This window comes from Rhinopithecus roxellana, chromosome 6 (genome assembly GCF_007565055.1).
Source record: "Rhinopithecus roxellana isolate Shanxi Qingling chromosome 6, ASM756505v1, whole genome shotgun sequence".
In the NCBI taxonomy this organism is placed as follows: domain Eukaryota; kingdom Metazoa; phylum Chordata; class Mammalia; order Primates; family Cercopithecidae; genus Rhinopithecus; species Rhinopithecus roxellana.
The window spans coordinates 52231719-52249449 of record NC_044554.1 but is presented as its reverse complement, the minus strand read 5'-3'; the positions used below and the strand labels follow the sequence as shown (position 1 = coordinate 52249449).

At 36.6% G+C, this 17731-nt stretch overlaps 1 protein-coding gene across 4 annotated transcripts in view; it reads right to left on the bottom strand.

Moving 5' to 3' along the window:
• BRAF (B-Raf proto-oncogene, serine/threonine kinase) overlaps positions 1–17731 on the bottom strand; it is a 211387-nt gene that overhangs the window by 96712 nt on the left and 96944 nt on the right. For all 4 annotated transcript variants that reach the window (XR_004057859.1, XM_010359812.2, XM_030931931.1 and 1 more), the window contains exon 3: positions 12782–13042. Coding sequence is in view for 3 of the 4 variants with exons in the window: in XM_010359812.2 (XP_010358114.1) it covers positions 12782–13042 (261 nt within the window). In the remaining variant the exon portion in view is untranslated. The remainder of the gene's footprint in view (positions 1–12781; positions 13043–17731) is intronic.

Below are 17731 nucleotides of genomic sequence, written 5' to 3'. Positions count from 1 at the left end.
AACTACCATTCGATCTAGCAATCTCATTGCTGGGTATATATCCAAAACAAACTGAATCATTCTACAAAAATACCACATATTTAACACAGCACTATTCACAATACCAAAGGTATGGAATCTGGTTGCCCATCAATGGTGGTTTGCACAAAGAGAATGTATATACACACCATGAAATACTATGCAGCCATAAACATGAATGAAATCATGTCTTTTGCAGCAACCTGGATGCAGCTGGAAGCCATTATCCTAAGCAAATTAACACAGGAAGAGAAAACCAAATACCAAATGTTCTCATTTCTAAGTAGGAGCTAAAGTTTGGGTACTTATGGACATAAAGACGGCAATAACAAAAACTGGAGGCTACTAGAGGGGGGAGGGCAAAGGTTGAAAAACTACTGGGTACTATGCTCAGTACTTGGATGATGGGATCAAGCCTCAGCATCATGCAATATACCCAGATAACAAAGCTGCACATGTACCTCCTGAATCTAAAATAAAAGTTGAAAAAAAAATTTAATAATTATTTTTCCCAAAGTCTATTTCATATAATATTTCCACAGTACTATCAGCTTTCTTAAAGGCTATTAAAAAAAAAAAAAACAGATTTATCTAGGTACAACAACATATAATAAACTGCAATGATTTAGAGTACACAATTTGATATATTTTGAGATTATGTATATGCCCATGCAACCATCATCACATTCAAGATAATGAACATACCCATCACTTTCTGAAAGGTTCCTTGTGCTCCTATGTAAACCTTCCATCCTGCCATAACACTGTGCCCAGGCAAATAAGAATCTGTTGTCACTATAGAAGAGTTTGCATTTTCTAGAATTTTATGTAAATTGAATTTTTAAACATGTAATCAATTTTTGTCTGACTTCTTTCACTCAGCATAATTATTTTGAGATTCATCTATGTTGTGTGCATTAGCAGTTCATTCCTTTCTACTGAGTAGTATTCCCTTTTATAGACATAGCACAATTTAACCATTCACCTGTTTATGGACATTTGGGTTATTTCCAGTTTGGGGCTATGACAAAGCAACTAAGAACATTTGTATGCAAATCTTTGAATGAACATATGCTCACTTTTCTCTTGGGTAAATACAGAGGAGTAGAAGGGCTGGGTGATATGCTAAGTGTATGTTTGACTTTCTGTGGGGGTGGACAGGGTCTTGCTCTTTCACCGAGGCTGGAGTGCAATGGTGCACATAGCACAATGTAGCTTTTAACTCCTGGGCACAAGTGATCCTCCTGCCTCAGCCTCCCAGGTAGCTAGGACTACAGATGTACACCACCACACTTGGCTAATTAAAAACATTTTTTGTAGACATGGGGTCTCACTATATTGCCCTGGCTGGTATGGAACTCCTGGTCTCAAGTGATTCTCTCGCCTTGACCTCCCAAAGCACTGGGATTACAGGTGTGAGCCACCATGTCCAGCCTAATGTTTTACATAACTACCATATTATTATTTCACAAAACTATGGTAAAATATACCTAACATAAAGTTTAACATTTCAACCATTTTTTTTTTTTGAGACGGAGTCTCACTCTGTCGCCCAGGCTGGAGTGCAGTGGCCGGATCTCAGCTCACTGCAAGCTCCACCTCCCGGGTTTACGCCATTCTCCTGCCTCAGCCTCTGAGTAGCTGGGACTACAGGCGCCCGCCACCTCGCCCGGCTAGTTTTTTGTATTTTTTAGTAGAGACGGGGTTTCACAGTGTTAGCCAGGATGGTCTTGATCTCCTGACCTCATGATCCACCCGTCTCGGCCTCCCAAAGTGCTGGGATTACAGGCTTGAGCCACCGCGCCCGGCCAACCATTTTTAAGTGTACAATTTAGTAGTGTTAAGCACATTCACAATGTTGTGCAACCAATCTCCAGAACTCTTTTCATCCTGCAAAACTAAAACTCTATAACCATTAAACAACTCTCCAGCACCCCTTCCCCCAGCTCCTCGCAAGCACCATTCTACTCTGTGTCTCTATGAGTCTGAACACTCTAGGTACTTCAATAAGTGGAACATACAGTATTTGTCATTTTATGACTGGCTCATTTCACTTAACATAATGTCCTTGAGATTTACTCATGTTGTAGTATGTGTTAGAATGTCCTAAGGCTGAATATTCCAATGTATATACATACCATATTTTGTTCATTCATTCCTCCATCAACAGAAATCTGGGTTGCTTCTGCCTTTGGCTACTATAGTGAATAATGCTGCTATGAACATGAGTGTATGAATATCTCTTTGAGTTCCTGCTTTCAATTATTTTGGGTATATACACAGAAGGAGAATTGCTGGATTATATGGTAATTCTATTTTCAGTTTTTTGAGGAACCTCTGTATGTTTTCCATAGCAGTTCCTCCATTTTACATTTCCACCAACAGTGCATCAGGGGTCCAATTTCTCCACACCCTTGCCAACTCTTGCTATCTTCTCTTTTGTCTGAGAGCCGACATCCTAATGGGTGTCAGGTGGTATCTCATTGTGGTTTTGATTTGCGTGTTCCTAATAATTAGCAATGTTGGGCATCTTTTCATATGCTGGTGGCCATCCAGATATCTTCATTAAAGAAATGTCTGTTCAAGTCCTCTGCCCATTTTTAAACAGGGTTGTATGCTCCTATAGGAGTTCTTTATATTTTGGATATTAACTCCTTATCAGATATATGATTTGCAAATATTTCTCCCATTCCAGGTTGGCTTTTCACTCTGTTGATTATATCATTTGATGATCATAAGTTTTAAATTCTGATACTAGTACAATTTTTCCATTTTTTCTTATGTTCCCTGGGCTTTTGGCATCGCGGCCAATAATCACTGACAAATCCAAAGCTATGATGCTTTTCTCCTATGTTTTCTTGTAAAAGTTTTATGACTTTAACTGTTATGTTCAAGTCTTTGATTCATTTTGGGTTATTCTTTTTGTACATGGTATAAGGGAAGGGTCCCACTTCCTTCTTTTGCATGTGGATATTCAGTTTCCAACACCATTTGCTGAAGAGATTCTCCTTACTTCATGAAGTGGTCTTGGGAACCTTGTCAAAGATCATTTGACCATAAATGTGAAGATTTAGCTCAGGACTCTCATCTGTCTGTATGCCAGTACCACTTAGTTTTGATTACTGTAACTTTGTAGTAAGTTTTGAGATCAGGAAGCATGATGCCCCCAACTTTGTACTTTCATTTTGAGACTGTTTTGGCTGTATGGGATTCCTTGAGATACCGTATGAATTTTAGGAAGGATTTTCTATTTCTGGCAAAAAACAAAACAAAACAAAAACAAACAAAAAAACACTGTTTGGATTTTGAAAAGGTTTCATTAAATAAAACTGCCAAATTTTATTCCAAAGTGGTTGTACCAATTAAACATTCCTATCAGCAGTGTATGGAAATTCTAGTTCTTTAACATCCCCACTAACACTTGGTGTGGCCACTCTAATTTTGGCCATTCTAGGAGGCATGGAAGGGTATCACGTGCCTATTTAATCTGCATTTTCCTAATGACTAATGTTGATCATCTTCTCATGTGTTTATTACCATTCATATATCTCTTTGATGAAATTGTTCAAATCCTTTGTCCAGTTTTAATTGGGTTGTTTTTTCTTTTCTTTTTTGAGACAGAGTCTCGCTCTGTTGCCCAGGCCGGAGAGCAGTGGTACAATCTCGGCTCACTGCAACCTCTGCCTCCCGAGTTCAAGCAATTTTCTGCCTCAGCCTCCCGAACAGCTGGGGTTACAGGCACCTGCCACCGTGCCCAGCTAATTTTTGTATTTTTAGTAGAGATGGGGTTTCACCATCTTGGCCAGGCTGGTCTTGAACTCCTGACCTCGTGATCCACCTGCCTCAGCCTCCCAAAGTGCTGGGATTACAGAAGTGAGTCTCCACACCTGGCCATTTGTTTTCTTATTATTGAGTTTTCAGAGTTCTTTATATATTTTACATGTCCTTGATCAGATATATGGCTTGCAAAGATTATCAACCTATGGTTTTTCTTTTTATTCTCTTAACACTGTCTTTTGAAGAGCAGAAGTTTTACATTTTGATTAATCCAATAAATATGCTCATTATAGATTGTGCTTCTGGTGTCATATTTAAGAAATCTTTGCCAAACCCCAGGTCACAAAAGTTTTCTGCCGTGTTTTCTTCTGCAAATTTTAGGTTTAATTTTTACTTTTCATTCCTTCTGAGTTCAATTTCCTTTATACAGTAAACCTTCTTGGACAATTCCTTCAAGCAGAGCCTATGAAAAGTAAACTCTTTCTCTGGAAAGGACTTTATGGTGCATTTGCCCAAGTTAACCTAATTAAATTTATAGCTTAGCTTAGCTGAGAGATTTACAGGTACCTCTCAGTACATTGGGTATATTATTCTAGTGTCTTCTGATTTCTACAGCTGCCATAAAAAAAATTTCCCAGACTAATTATAATTATTTTCCACATAATTTTTTCCCTGAGTGCTTTTAAAAAAATATTCTTTGGTTTTATTATGTCTACACCAGATTCAAATTGTTTGTCCAACTCAGAGACTGTGCTTCCTAAATCATTAGATTTATGTCACTTGTAAATGTTAGCCGTAATTTATTTGAATTTTTCTCTACTCATTTATTTCTATTCTTACCTTTTGGAACTCCTTTGAGATATATAATGCTCATTCCATTTTTCATATCGCTTAACCTCTCTTTTATATTTTCTATAGCTCTCTTTGCTTTCCAGAGTTCACTAATTCATTCTTTGGTTGGGTTTAATCTAGCTTTACCTTGTTCACTGAGTTTTTTAAATAAATATTTGAATTTCTATATAACATTTAAACATTTCCTCTGTAATTTGCTGTAACGAACTTGATACACTGAAATTTAACTTAAAGTGTTAACTTGCTACATCCTCAAATGAATATCAGTATGTTCACTCTTTTTTCCTAGAGACAACTGTTTCTTTTGAACTTTCTACATTTCTTTTTTTCTATGTCGTTTCAAGTTTTCCAACTCTTATTATAAAAAAATTTCAGACGGAAAATCTGAACAAATGGTACAATTAACATCCAAATTCTTTCTTAGATTCTAAGATTATCTTTTCATATTTGCTTTTTCTCTTTCTCTGCATGTTGATTTCCATCACACCATTTGAAGTTTCAAAGTAACTGACAGAGATAGAAATGAAATAGTGGTTACTTTTAGTGAATTGGAAGGGGCACAGGAGAAAGTCCTAATCCAAGCAAGAATACTTCATAGATGACGGGGTTTAAATCAAGACTACCTAAAAGCTCTACTTAGTTCTTTCTTAGGAGTCTAACCCTGCTGTTTTCAAGTCTGCTAACTCACTGATGGTAGACTGTTTCCTTGCATGTCTTGTAACTTGAGATCTTGAGATCGTCAGTAAAGCATTATCTCTGTGAATTCTATGAGACCTAGATGGGCCAAAGGAGGGTTTGCACTGCTTCTGTGCAGTGCCTGAGTGCTATTACCACTCAAGACCAGTTGTTATGCCCACTTCATGGCTTGAGGGTTCCTAGACAATGTAGGTAGTATAAATTTGAATCCCACACAATGATTAGAATAGGTCCATAGTTAAGAAGTCACAGGAGAAACTTTAGAGTACTGTCAAAGACAGTCAAGTTTATTGTTACCTTTATGTATTCTGGTGAATAGATTTCATCCTTTCACTGAAGGTAATGTCCTTCAAAGGGTCAGTTTTATGTGAGAATCTGGGTTCCAGTTACCTTTGTGACACAGACTGAAGGCCCAGTGTTGTATCCCCACACACTGACATTCACATCCTTTGTTACAGAGTGACAAACTGGCCCTGAGGTCACTACAGCAGAGGTCAGCAAACTTCTTCCATAAAGAATCAGAGGTTTTGTAGATTACAGCGTGATGTACAACTGCTCAACACCGCTGCTAAAGCATGAAACCAGCCACAGACAACATGTAAACAGATTAGCGTTGCTGTGTTCCAATAACATTTTACCTACGGACACTGAAATTTTAATTTTAATTTTTTTTTTTTTTTTTGAGACGGAGTTTCGCTTTTGTTGCCCAGGCTGGAGTGCAATGGCGCAATCTCGGCCCACTGCAACCTCCACCTCCCAGGTTCAAGCGATTCGCCTGCCTCAGCCTCCCAAGTAGCTGGGTTACAGGCATGAGGTACCACACCCGGCTAATTTTGTATTTTTAGTAGAGATGGGGGTTTCGCCATGTTGGCCAGGCTGATCTAGAACTCCTGACCTGAGGTGATCCACTCCCCTCAGCCTCCCGTGCTGGGATTACAGGCATGAGCCACTGTACCTGGCCAAAATTTGAATTTCATGTAATTTTCATAGATTATGAAATACTATTATTCCTTTAATTTTTTTCAAGCATTTAAAACTGTAAAACCCATTCTTAGTTTGCAAGCTATATAAAAATAGACTGCGGGTTACATTTGTTGAAGGCTATAGTTCAGCAATACCTTAACAGATCAGCCCTTAGGCTTCTTTGGTTTTTTCAACTCCCTTTTGTTTTCACCCTCTAAAGGTTTTTACACTTTAAATAAACATATTTTATTCAGCATTTCTAGTTGTGAGAGATATTTCTAGACCTACTAGAATACTGCAATGTGGTACACATAAAGAATAAGTAAGTAATATCACAGTTTCCTACATCTTTCCTTTTCTCAATTATAATACCTCTCAGAAAAACCTTCAAGTACAAGTCTTTTTACAGGCTGCTTTGTACTACATGGTGTGTCTGTACCATGATTTACACAATCATTTCTCTACTGATGACATTCTATATTTTTTTCTCATTACAATGATTTAACAAATATCCTTGTATAAACGTCCCTATATATTGGTGCTTTTATGTGCTAAATTCCCAATAGTTGGAGTACTGACTTGGAAGATACAGTTCTTGTAAATTTTGACAGATACTATCAAAGTGCCTTCCAATAAACTGTGCTACTTCACATTTCTATCCTTAACTAAGGGAGTTTTCTCACTAAATCCCTGCCAATAATAATTTCTATTTTGCCAGACAGATTAAATGATGATCTCATAGTTTTAATTTGCACACTCACAACTGACTGACTGCATCTGAACAGTGTTCATGTGCTTGACTGTTCATTTGGATTTAATCTTATATGAACTGCCTATTGATATCTTTTCCCTATTTTTCTACTGGGTTTTGTCTTTTTCTTGTCAATTTTGAAGTGTTCTTTGAATATACAGAAGACTATTTACTTGCTCTTATCTGGGCACCAATGCTGTTTCCAAATTTATACAGACAATTGACTTTGTCAAGGTTTTTTTTTTTTTTTTTTTTTTTTTTTGTGGGGGGGCATACATAATTTAGAAATTGTATTTAATCAATCTGTCTCTTACAGCTTTTAAGCTAATTAAGTTTTGATTAAGATAGTGACCTCAACTCCTAGATTTTACACGCAGCCTACTCAGTCTACTAGATTTTTCTTGAAAGATTTACATTTTTTTTTTTTTTTTTTTTTTGGTATTTAATCTCTTGATTCTGACAGAATTTACTTTTGTAAGCAGTCTAAGATGTTGGGCCCAATTTTGTCTTCTTCTAGATATGCCAGCACCAAAAATTAAATAATGCACCATCTTCTTACTGACTGAACCATTTTTTCATATAACATTTTCTGAAAATCTGGGACCTATTTCTAGATACCTATTATATTCTACTGAAATAATTTTCAGTCCCCAGATACCCAAAGTGTTTTACTTTTAATATTAGCTTGGCTATCAACTTTCATTAGATCTTTAACGGCCCCGATCCACTGCCTTCTAGCCCTCAGTTTGCCAATGAGAAAACTATCCAATTTTCATTCTCCTGTAGATTGCCAGTTTATCTTTCTGAAAGGGCTTAAGATGTTCTCCTTCAACTTTCGAATTATACAGCAAGCATCCAGGTCAATCTCTGTTTTTGTTTTCCTGTTGACAGTCAGTTGCCCCTATCTATATGAAGGCTGGTTTTTGTTCAACACAGGAAAATTGTCTTGTATTATGTCTGTGAATACATCTTCCCTCTATTTTTGTTTGCTTCTTCGTTTATTAAACAGAAGTTGGAACGTTTGCTCTCTTCACGTCTCTTATCTTTTCTCTCCTATTTGCCCCCTTATTGCGTATCTTAAAAGGTATGTCTTTAGCTTTACTTTCCAAAATACTTATTAACTCTAGCTATCCTAACATTTGGCCTTTCTGTTTAACAAAAGTCAACAATCATACTTTCAATTTTCAAACTCTGTGGTCCTCTGACTCAATTTCTGTATCAAACTGATTTGGCTTCGAGAATGAAGTACATCCTGAGCTATAATATTTTTACATCTTCTAGTTGCTTTATTTCTTGAGTTTTCTCTGTTGCTGTTGGTGTTCTAGTCATATTCATAAAATAAAAAGTAGATTGATTTGGTGGGGACTTTCTCCTGCACAGTTGTAGAGGTCCAACAAATGGCAAGTGGTTTGTTACGTTGACAAACTCTGATACTGTGGTTTATAATATACATTTTGGTCTTCAACCCTTTGGCCTTCAACCCCAGTTCCAGGCACAGAGCTCCTAAAACTTGTAATTTCCTGAGTGATCAGGGTGCCAGGTGCATCTTTTGTTCTCATATTTGGTCTTTGACTTCGGTTCCTGACACAGACCTCTGAATCCCTTGGAATTTCCTAAGTGATAGGAGTATCTTTTGTTCTAATGAGGTAACTTTTGGTGGGTTCCTGAATGGAAGGTGGTCAAAAGAAAGGCCAAGCTATGATGTGAAGTCTGGAACTTTCAGCCCCATCCACCAACCTCTGAGAAGGTGGGAAGTCCTGGAGATTGGTCTAGTAAATATCACACCTATATGATGAAGCTTCCATAAAAATCACTGAAATGCAAGGTTCCTAGAGCTTCCAGGGTGCTGAACATTTGGAGGTAGTGGAAGGTGATGCTCCTAAAGAGAGCACAGAAGCTCTGCATCCCTTCCCACATACCTTTCCCTATGCATTTCTTCCATCTGGCTGTTCGTCTTTTACCTCTTGTAACATCCTTTATAGCAAACCAGTAAACGTAAGTGTTTCTCGAAGTTTTGTGAGCTATTCTAGCAAACGATAAAAGATTAGAAGATGTGGGAATCCTTGATTTATAGCCAGCTGGTGAGAAGTGTAAGTCACAACCTGGAACTTGTGACTAGCATCTCAAGAGGGCACAGTCTTGTGGGACTGAGCTCTTAACCTGTGGGGTCTACGCTATCCCTGGGTAGATAGTGTCAGAATTGAGTTAAATTGAAGGCAACTTAACAACAATTGTAGACAACTGGGTAGAGACACCCAGTTGATTATCTACAGAGAACTGGAGATTGCTTGGAGGAGAAAAACAACCCCACACATCTAGTCACAAAAACGTGTTGTGTACTAGGAGAAAGCAGTTTGTTTTCCAGACAGATTACTAATGGGTACAGAGGTGAGAAGTCTGGTATATTCCAGACGGAAGCAGAGTATTATTTTACTCCTGGGTAGATTAACCTTTACTTTTTACCCCACTGGATTTCTCTGAGGTTCAGAGACATCTGATGTTCAGTTCCACCATTTAAACACACACAGCAGTCACACAGAACTCTCCAGGCAGAAATTTTGTTTAGAAAATGACTTTTAGAGCTTTTTTCATGGAATAAATGCTATAAATTATTTGTTCCATATATACAGAAGAGGAACTAACAGGAGCCCCCTGTTGTACAATTCCAGAAGGCAGTATTCACATCTCTATGGACATGTGCAATGTAAGGCTATACCGGGGACTCAGGACTCAGCAACCCATTATCAGATGTCTCAAAATATCAGGCCAGGGCCTTTAAAAATTTTTTTTAATTCAGAAATTCAGTGTTTTTAGTTGAATCTGGTTTGTTGTGGTTCTCCACAGGACTCATACCTAATACACACCTTCAAAATATTCATATTTACATCACCTGCTCGATTTATGAAGACACATGACTTTGTCTTCCTGCCAGAGCAAGACCTTCGACTAATTAGTCTGATGACTACCCAAGAGGCAGATCCACTTCTTTGTAATCTGCTGACTATGCTATCTGCGTCATCAGGATTTTGCTAAGAATGGCTCCCTTCATGTAAGACTCTAGCTCCTAGTATTTTGTTTGGTTTCCTATTTTGCTTATTTATGTAACCACTCATATAGTTTCCATCTTCCAGGAATTCTTAAACATTTCTAGTTCTCTGACAAAATCCTATCCTGCTTTATTATTCTTTGTACGTATCTTTACTATCATTTCAATGAAATTTCTGGAGAGGAATAAAGACATAAAGGCAAGTGCTTAGTGTGCTATCTTGGTCTACAAATCTAAGTCCACTTTAAAAAATATAATCTCATTCTTCGTACTTGATTTCATTTGCTGCTAGTAGGTTCTACTAACCTTTGTTCCTGAGTGTTCAGGACAAACAGAAGCGTATGTATTTTGATGGAGGAGTGGTCATTCACTACCACAAACAATTTTACTTAGAATGTGAATTATCCTGGCTGAGAAGATATATGTAAAGTCCTTAGCACAGAACTTGGAACACAGCATGGCAAATGCTCAAACAGTAACTGTTAATGTCAATAAAAATTGAGGGGAGAAAAGGAGAGGAAAAGAGGTAGCTAAGTAAAGGGTTAACAGATTCAGATAAAAGAGAGAATGGCAAAATAATCTTCTTGAAAGAGTTTACTACCACAAACCCATTTATTGACGATTCATAATACCTTTTAAGTTCATGATATACAGTTTTTCTGAGTATTGAATATGAATTGTTAAATTGGGAGTATGATGGACAGGAACAAGTTACTTATTTAATCTAAGCCTAGCCAGACTAATTAAGGTAAGCCTAGTCAGTTGCCCAATAGTTATTCATTTATGATCATTTTACTTCTTTGAAGAGTCTCAGTTGTTTTCATTTCTTTTTAAAACAGAAATTATAAGCTTTAGGGATACTTGTAAATTTCTCTTGTCCTCTCTCATAAATATGAGGAGGCTAGTTAAACTTTTTTTTTTTTTTTTTTTTTTTTTTTTTTTTTTTTTTTTTTTTTTTTTTTTGAGATGGAGTCTCGCTCTGTTGCCCAGGATGGAGTGCAGTGGTGCAATCTCGGCTCACTGCAAGCTCCACCTCCTAGGTTCATGGCATTATCCTGCCTCAGACTCCCAATTAGCTGGGACCACAGGTGCCCGCCACCACGTCTGGCTAATTTTTTTGTATTTTTAGTGGAGAGGGGGTTTCACCATGTGTTAACCAGGATGGTCTCATCTCCTGACCTTGTGATCCGCCTGCCTTGGCCTCCCAAAATGCTGGGATTACAGGCATGAGCTACGGCGCCTGGCCGGAGGCTAGTTAAACTTAATCATTAGGCTGAGAAATTTGAAAGGCTCCAACAACCCCAATTTTACATCTGTATATAGAAACTCACACAATTACTAAATTTAGTGGAACCTGGAAGGAACAAGAATACCATGATGAAGAGAAGGGAAACGCCTAGGACTGAAGAACACATTTCCTACTTTCCCCTCATGAATACAGACAATAAAGAATTAATTTAAGATCTACTGGGGATGGGATATTTGCCACAGTTTTGTTAGGCTACTTCAAAGATAGAATATCTGTTCACAGATAATTCATATGTTGACATTCCCCTTTAAATGGGGCATCCCTGGAAAGATATGCTTAGTAATTCCCCATCTTAACGTGGGAAAAATAATTTTAATGTCATTCTACCCAACAGAAGAGAAAGGGTAGGAGAACTGGATTTGTTTTATAAATTGATTTGTAATTCTGTACAATGAAAAATTAGAGTCCATTTTTTACAACCAACTTTTGTCTGTACATGGAAAAAGGGCAGAAAAAGTATGTCTGATGGTCATACTTTTTATTCCCTGACAATAAACGACACCTTTAGAAAGCCATATTTCCTAAGATAAAAATTTACAGGCTGATAACTTATAACTCCATTAGTTTTCTAAACTCATATGCAGGAATTCTTAACTTCTGAGAGTAAAATGCCTTTATAATAACATTTTTTTCTTCAGTCAGAAAGGAATTTTTGGAATATTAAACAATGACCAATTGCACTTTTAATTTCTGATGTCAGAGAAAAAAATGAAAAATTTTGACTTCAGTTGTATTTGGAAATGAAATTTTTTTTATTGTCAAAAGTAACCATAGACATTTAAAAAGTAGTGAAGTATACAGATGGGTTACTTAAGTCTACTGACAATATTTGTTGACTTAAGGATTATAGACCATCCACAATAATTCCACAGATTTCTCTTTAAATGCTTTAAAAGTTACTTACAGGGTACACTGTTCCAATGGTAATACTAATTTTCAACAACCAAAAGTTAAGTAGATGAGGGGAAACATATCAATCACACTGAAAGTTCAACATCCGATAATATAACTCAGAAAGGAGATTTCTCAAGGGTGAAGAATGAATCTTACCTGACACACATTAGGTAACGAACAAGCTCAAGTCTTAAAATCCTGATTTATTTTAAACTAGTGCTTAGACATGACTGTGGTTCAAGTTTGGCAGACAGGTTTAAATGTCAAATCCAACACCAGAGACAATACAATGTATTTCAGTTAAGGAATATACACTTTGCCACCAAATAATTATGTCTTTTTCATTCTTGCATGACATGGATGCCTCTATTTGCATGACCTCTGAGTATTAAGTAATAATATATTAATTTTCAACAACTGATCTGTCTGAAAAATACAAAGAAACAGCAAAATGGTGATATTAAAACTGACTCACCACTGTCCTCTGTTTGTTGGGTAGGAAGACTCTAACGATAGGTTTTTGTGGTGACTTGGGGTTGCTCCGTGCCACATCTGTGGGATTTTGAAAAACTGAAAGAGATTGTAGCACTGAAAGGCTAGAAGAGGAAGAAGATGTAACGGTGTCCATTGATGCAGAGCTAGAAACAGAAAAATCAGTTCCGTTCCCCAGATATTCCAATAACTGTTGTTCTCTTTGTTGGAGTGCATCTAGCTTGCTGGTGTATTCTTCATAGGCCTATAAAATAAAGTAGACTTATATTCAATCTGGACTTTGTCCTGACATTAACAAAAGATAATATAAAATTCTAGCCTTTGCTTATAATCCTTTTACCAGCTGATAGGGTTTTAAGTTTCAAATTACAAAATAAGTCCCAGAAATACTATAAATGAATACTTTCACCTTTAAATGGATAAATTCTTTGTTATTAGACACTACACTATATTACACCTGATAAACGTGACCTATGCATATGTGATATCTAGATGGTCCATGAATAATAAAAAAGCACAGTATTTCCAATTTTCTGGTCGACTTATATTTACCTTCCAAACCATGTCTAACATAAAACACTGTATCAAGGATAAGTGTTCCTCCCATTAAAAAAATTATTTTGTGCCAGAAAAGTTGTAGGCATATAAATTCCATTTGTTCTCTCTCTCAACAGAAAAAGAAGTTGAAAAGTATATGAGGTATTAAAGAAGATTTGTCCAAAAAAACCCCAAAATTTAGGACACAGTACCAGCCAGATCTCACTGTTAGCACCAAAACCTCCTCAATAGGGTTTAGAAAATGCGTAACTGCCACATTCTTTCTGAAATGGCTATCAGTTAAAATACTTTATTCTTCTCAGTATGGCTCTTTGATGACTTCTTTCCCCACCAAGTGCTGCTTAGAGATTGGAACTTGTATGCAAAGCCGTAAGCCTTGTGAAAAAACAAAAACAAAAACAGAATTGTATTTGAAAATGTGGATTATACCCTATAGCCAAGAAATTCTGGGGCTACTATCCATCAGGGTATCTTCCTAGAAGTTTCATTTGACAAAGGCTACAAAGTTAAGCAACCATACAAGATATCAAATTTTAAAAGGACAGAATGACACTGAACGAATTGGAATATACAAGTCCATAGTTCTTTTAGGCATTGGTAATCCCCTCACTCACACCATGCTCTACTATTTCTACCTGTCATCTCAAATAGATGCAATACTATAAACATTTATGAAAGGGAGAAGCAAAGATTTTAAAATGGCCTTTCCCGTCTCTTAAGGAGTTTACCATTGGGCAGTGGAGTAGGAGATAGTTGTATTTTTATTTGTGTAACTGCTGTACATGAGAAAAAAACAATATTCTTGACACAAGGTAATAATGAGGAAGGAGGATGGCCTTGAAAGGTTGGCATTTAGATAGACGAAGAAAGTAGGGAGGAGGGAGTCCTACATATAGGAAAAATTCTGTAACAAAGTTTGTTTTTTCTGAAACACAGGCGAGAAAGTTTAAGACACAGGAAAAACTAGATTGGTATAGCTCAATGTCATACAATACCTGGGACATAGCAAAGGATCGATATATGTTTGTGAAATTTAAATGAAGCTTTAGCAGCATCCTTGTTTTCTTAAAAAAAGAAAGAGAAATTTAAATGAAAAACAGGTAGAGAAACAATAAGGCTGAAAAGGTGAAAGGGATTAGACTGTAGAGAGTATATACACCATGCTATGAAGTCTGAACATAAAGGAGCAAGAGAGAATTACAAAATGTAGAGGAGAATGAAAGAGAAATTTCATTTCAATAAAGGACACAGGACCCCGCTATGCTGCATCTTACCACATAATTTCAAAGAAAATAAGGGGGGTGGGGAATAGTAACAAGAGCTGTTGAGGTAAGAGATTTAAACTTCATCAAAAGGTCTTCTTTGTTTACAGCCTGCTAGTTGCCCTACCTAGACCGTTTCATAGCAGATCAGGGCATTATAAACAAATAGATTCCAAATTTTCTGAGCTGCAATTTGGTTTAGCTTTCAGTACCAAGGCCTAATTACTTAAGCATACTTCTCTCAATACAATCTATTTATTGAGCCTTCAATCATTCAGTAAATATATACTAATATATGTGCTTGGCACTGTTAAGGCTCAGACTACAACCACAAATAAGACAAACACAGTTCTCACTCTTTGAAGATCAAATAAACGCAGTCTGGAACACAACGGTTCTTCCTGCATGGATAAAATATTCTTATTTACTGTCACCTGAGCAAGTACAGTTACTATATAAAATAAACCTTAGGAAAAGTAATGAACAGAACAATTTTCCAAACATATTTCCTTACAAAAATGTTAGCCTTAATTTTTGAAAGTATACTGATCCCTCCATGACAGATTATAAACTATCACTTCACCACATTTATCAACAGCTTTTCCTTTGGTTAAGTATAAAACATCTACTTATTCCATCTCTCCCCATCCTCAAAGCTGCAATCTACTAAGGCCTCTGGCTCATTTTACCTACTACCCTTGCTGCATTCAGTATGAACTCCAATTACTCTTTTGACACTCTGCCATAGATTTCTCTTAACCTCTCACCTCTAAAAGCATTTATTTCCATTCTATCTCCAAGACCCGGAGAAGCATCACAGTCTTTACAAAAGAAATAAAAATGATGAAAAGATCTCAATTTAGAACCTCACACACCCCAGAGGCACACATACTTATCCTAACTTCTTAAATGTCTATCTCACTATATTAATCTGCTCAAGGTCAACATTAATCTCTCAAACAGTTGCTAAGATTTGGCCACTGTTGTCTTCCTTCACTTACTTTGTGGCTCACAATTGCAACAATGCCATTGGTGATATCTTGGATTTTCTGGCTAATTCTTGTTATTTTATCAACTAGTTTGCCAGATACAAATTTTGGGTAAATCTGACCATTCAATTATTCCATTTTTTCCTGTCAGGTTACCACACACTGCTGGAGAAAATAATAAAACTAGTGTAATTAATTCCATGACCAATTCATGGAACTTAGATTTGCCTAGTCCTTCACACTACTGCCTGAAAATCATGCTTGTTTTTAACATCATATTATAGTCACAACAGTTATTCTAACCTTCCGAATTCTTCTCTGGATCTTAACTTCATCCCTCAACTTTTAATTCACTCTGAAAATAACATTACCTTCAAATCCACTCTGAAGATCAACGTCATCAAATGAAAAGTTTACTCTACTTCTTTATCTACATAATTCTCCACATCTTTCCCCATTCTTCTTCTACTCTCATTTCAGTGCTAACATTGGGTGTTTAGGGCCTTAGTCTACCATTCCCTCAGTTTTCTCTCATATCATCTACTTTTCCCTTTTCCTCTGTTTTCTCACTCTATTAATATGAGCAAGCCACTCCAACATATGTGCAAACCTCAGCCACAACCACCACCACCAAAATTCTTTTGGTTATTTAAGATGCTGCAGATACCAGATACCACTTCTTCAGGAGACAATTTTCCAAAAACCCTATTCCTTCTCATCAAAACTCTACTTATTTTTCAAAAAGTCTAATTCTAAGCTCTCTTTGCTAAAATCCAGAAGAGGTATCCTTTCTCTTTATTTCCTTTAGAATATTTTATCATACTCTTCTTTGTATGGCAAATTTTTCTCAACTTCAAAATAATTTTGTGAGGATTAAATGAGATAATACAAGTAAAACAAATTATTGTAGAGACTACCACATAGCAAAAATCCAATAAATATTTGTATTAGTAATAATTGATAACCTGGGAGGCAGAGGTTGCAGTGAGTCAAGATCACGCCACTGCACTCCAGCCTGGCAACAAGAGCAAGACTCCATTTCAAAAAAAAAAAAAAAACAGAATCTAAGAAGACTTAATATCATAAAATGACAACACTTCCCAAGTTGATCTACAGATTCAATGTAATCCTTATTAAAATCTCAATTTTTTTTTTTTTTGTAGAAACTGACAAGCTGACCTTAAAATTCATATGGAAATACAATGGACTTGAAATTATCAAAACAATCTTATAAAAGAAGAAAGAAGTTGGAGGACTTATACTTCCTGATTCCAAAACTTACTATAAAACTGTAGTAATCAAGGCAGTGTAATAATATTGGAATAAGGACACACATATAGAACAGAATAGAACAAGGTGCAACTAGTAAATCCATAAAGGCAAAAAGTAGATCAGTGGTTGTCAGGGGCTGGAGGGAATGACTTCCAATGCATAAAGGGTTTCTTTTGGGAGTGATAAAAATATTTTAAAATCAGATAGTGGTGACAGTTGCCCATTGTGTAAATACACTAAGAACCACTGAATTACACACTTTTAAAAAGTGAATCATATAGTATGTGAATTATTTCTCAGTAGAACACGAAATAAAATCTTACATTTACAGTCAATTGATTTTTTTTTTTTTTTTACAACATCGGCAAGACAATTCAAAGAAGAAAGAATGGTCTTTTCAACAACTGGCGCTGATACAACTGAATATCCACATGCAGAAGAACGAAGCTGGGCTACTACCTCACAACATATCCAAAAACTAACTCGAAATAGGCCAGGCATGTTGGCTCATGCCTGTAATCCCAGCACTTTGGGAAGCCAAGGCAGGAGGATCACTTTTCGAGGCCAGGAGTTCAAGATCTGACTGGGCAACATAGACTCCATCTTTACAAAAATTAAAAATAAAACAAAATGGGTCATATACCTATTACATAATTGTGCACCCCCATTTTCCTAAGAAATAGTTAAATTATGTTTTTCTTTCCTCCTCCCCCCTACTTCCTACTTAGCTCTTTAGAAATGCAATTATACGCCAGGGGTGGTAGCTCACACCAGTAATCCCAGCACTTTGGGAAGCCAAGGCAGGCAGATCACTTGAGCCCAGGAGTTTGAGGCTAGCCTGCGCAACATGGT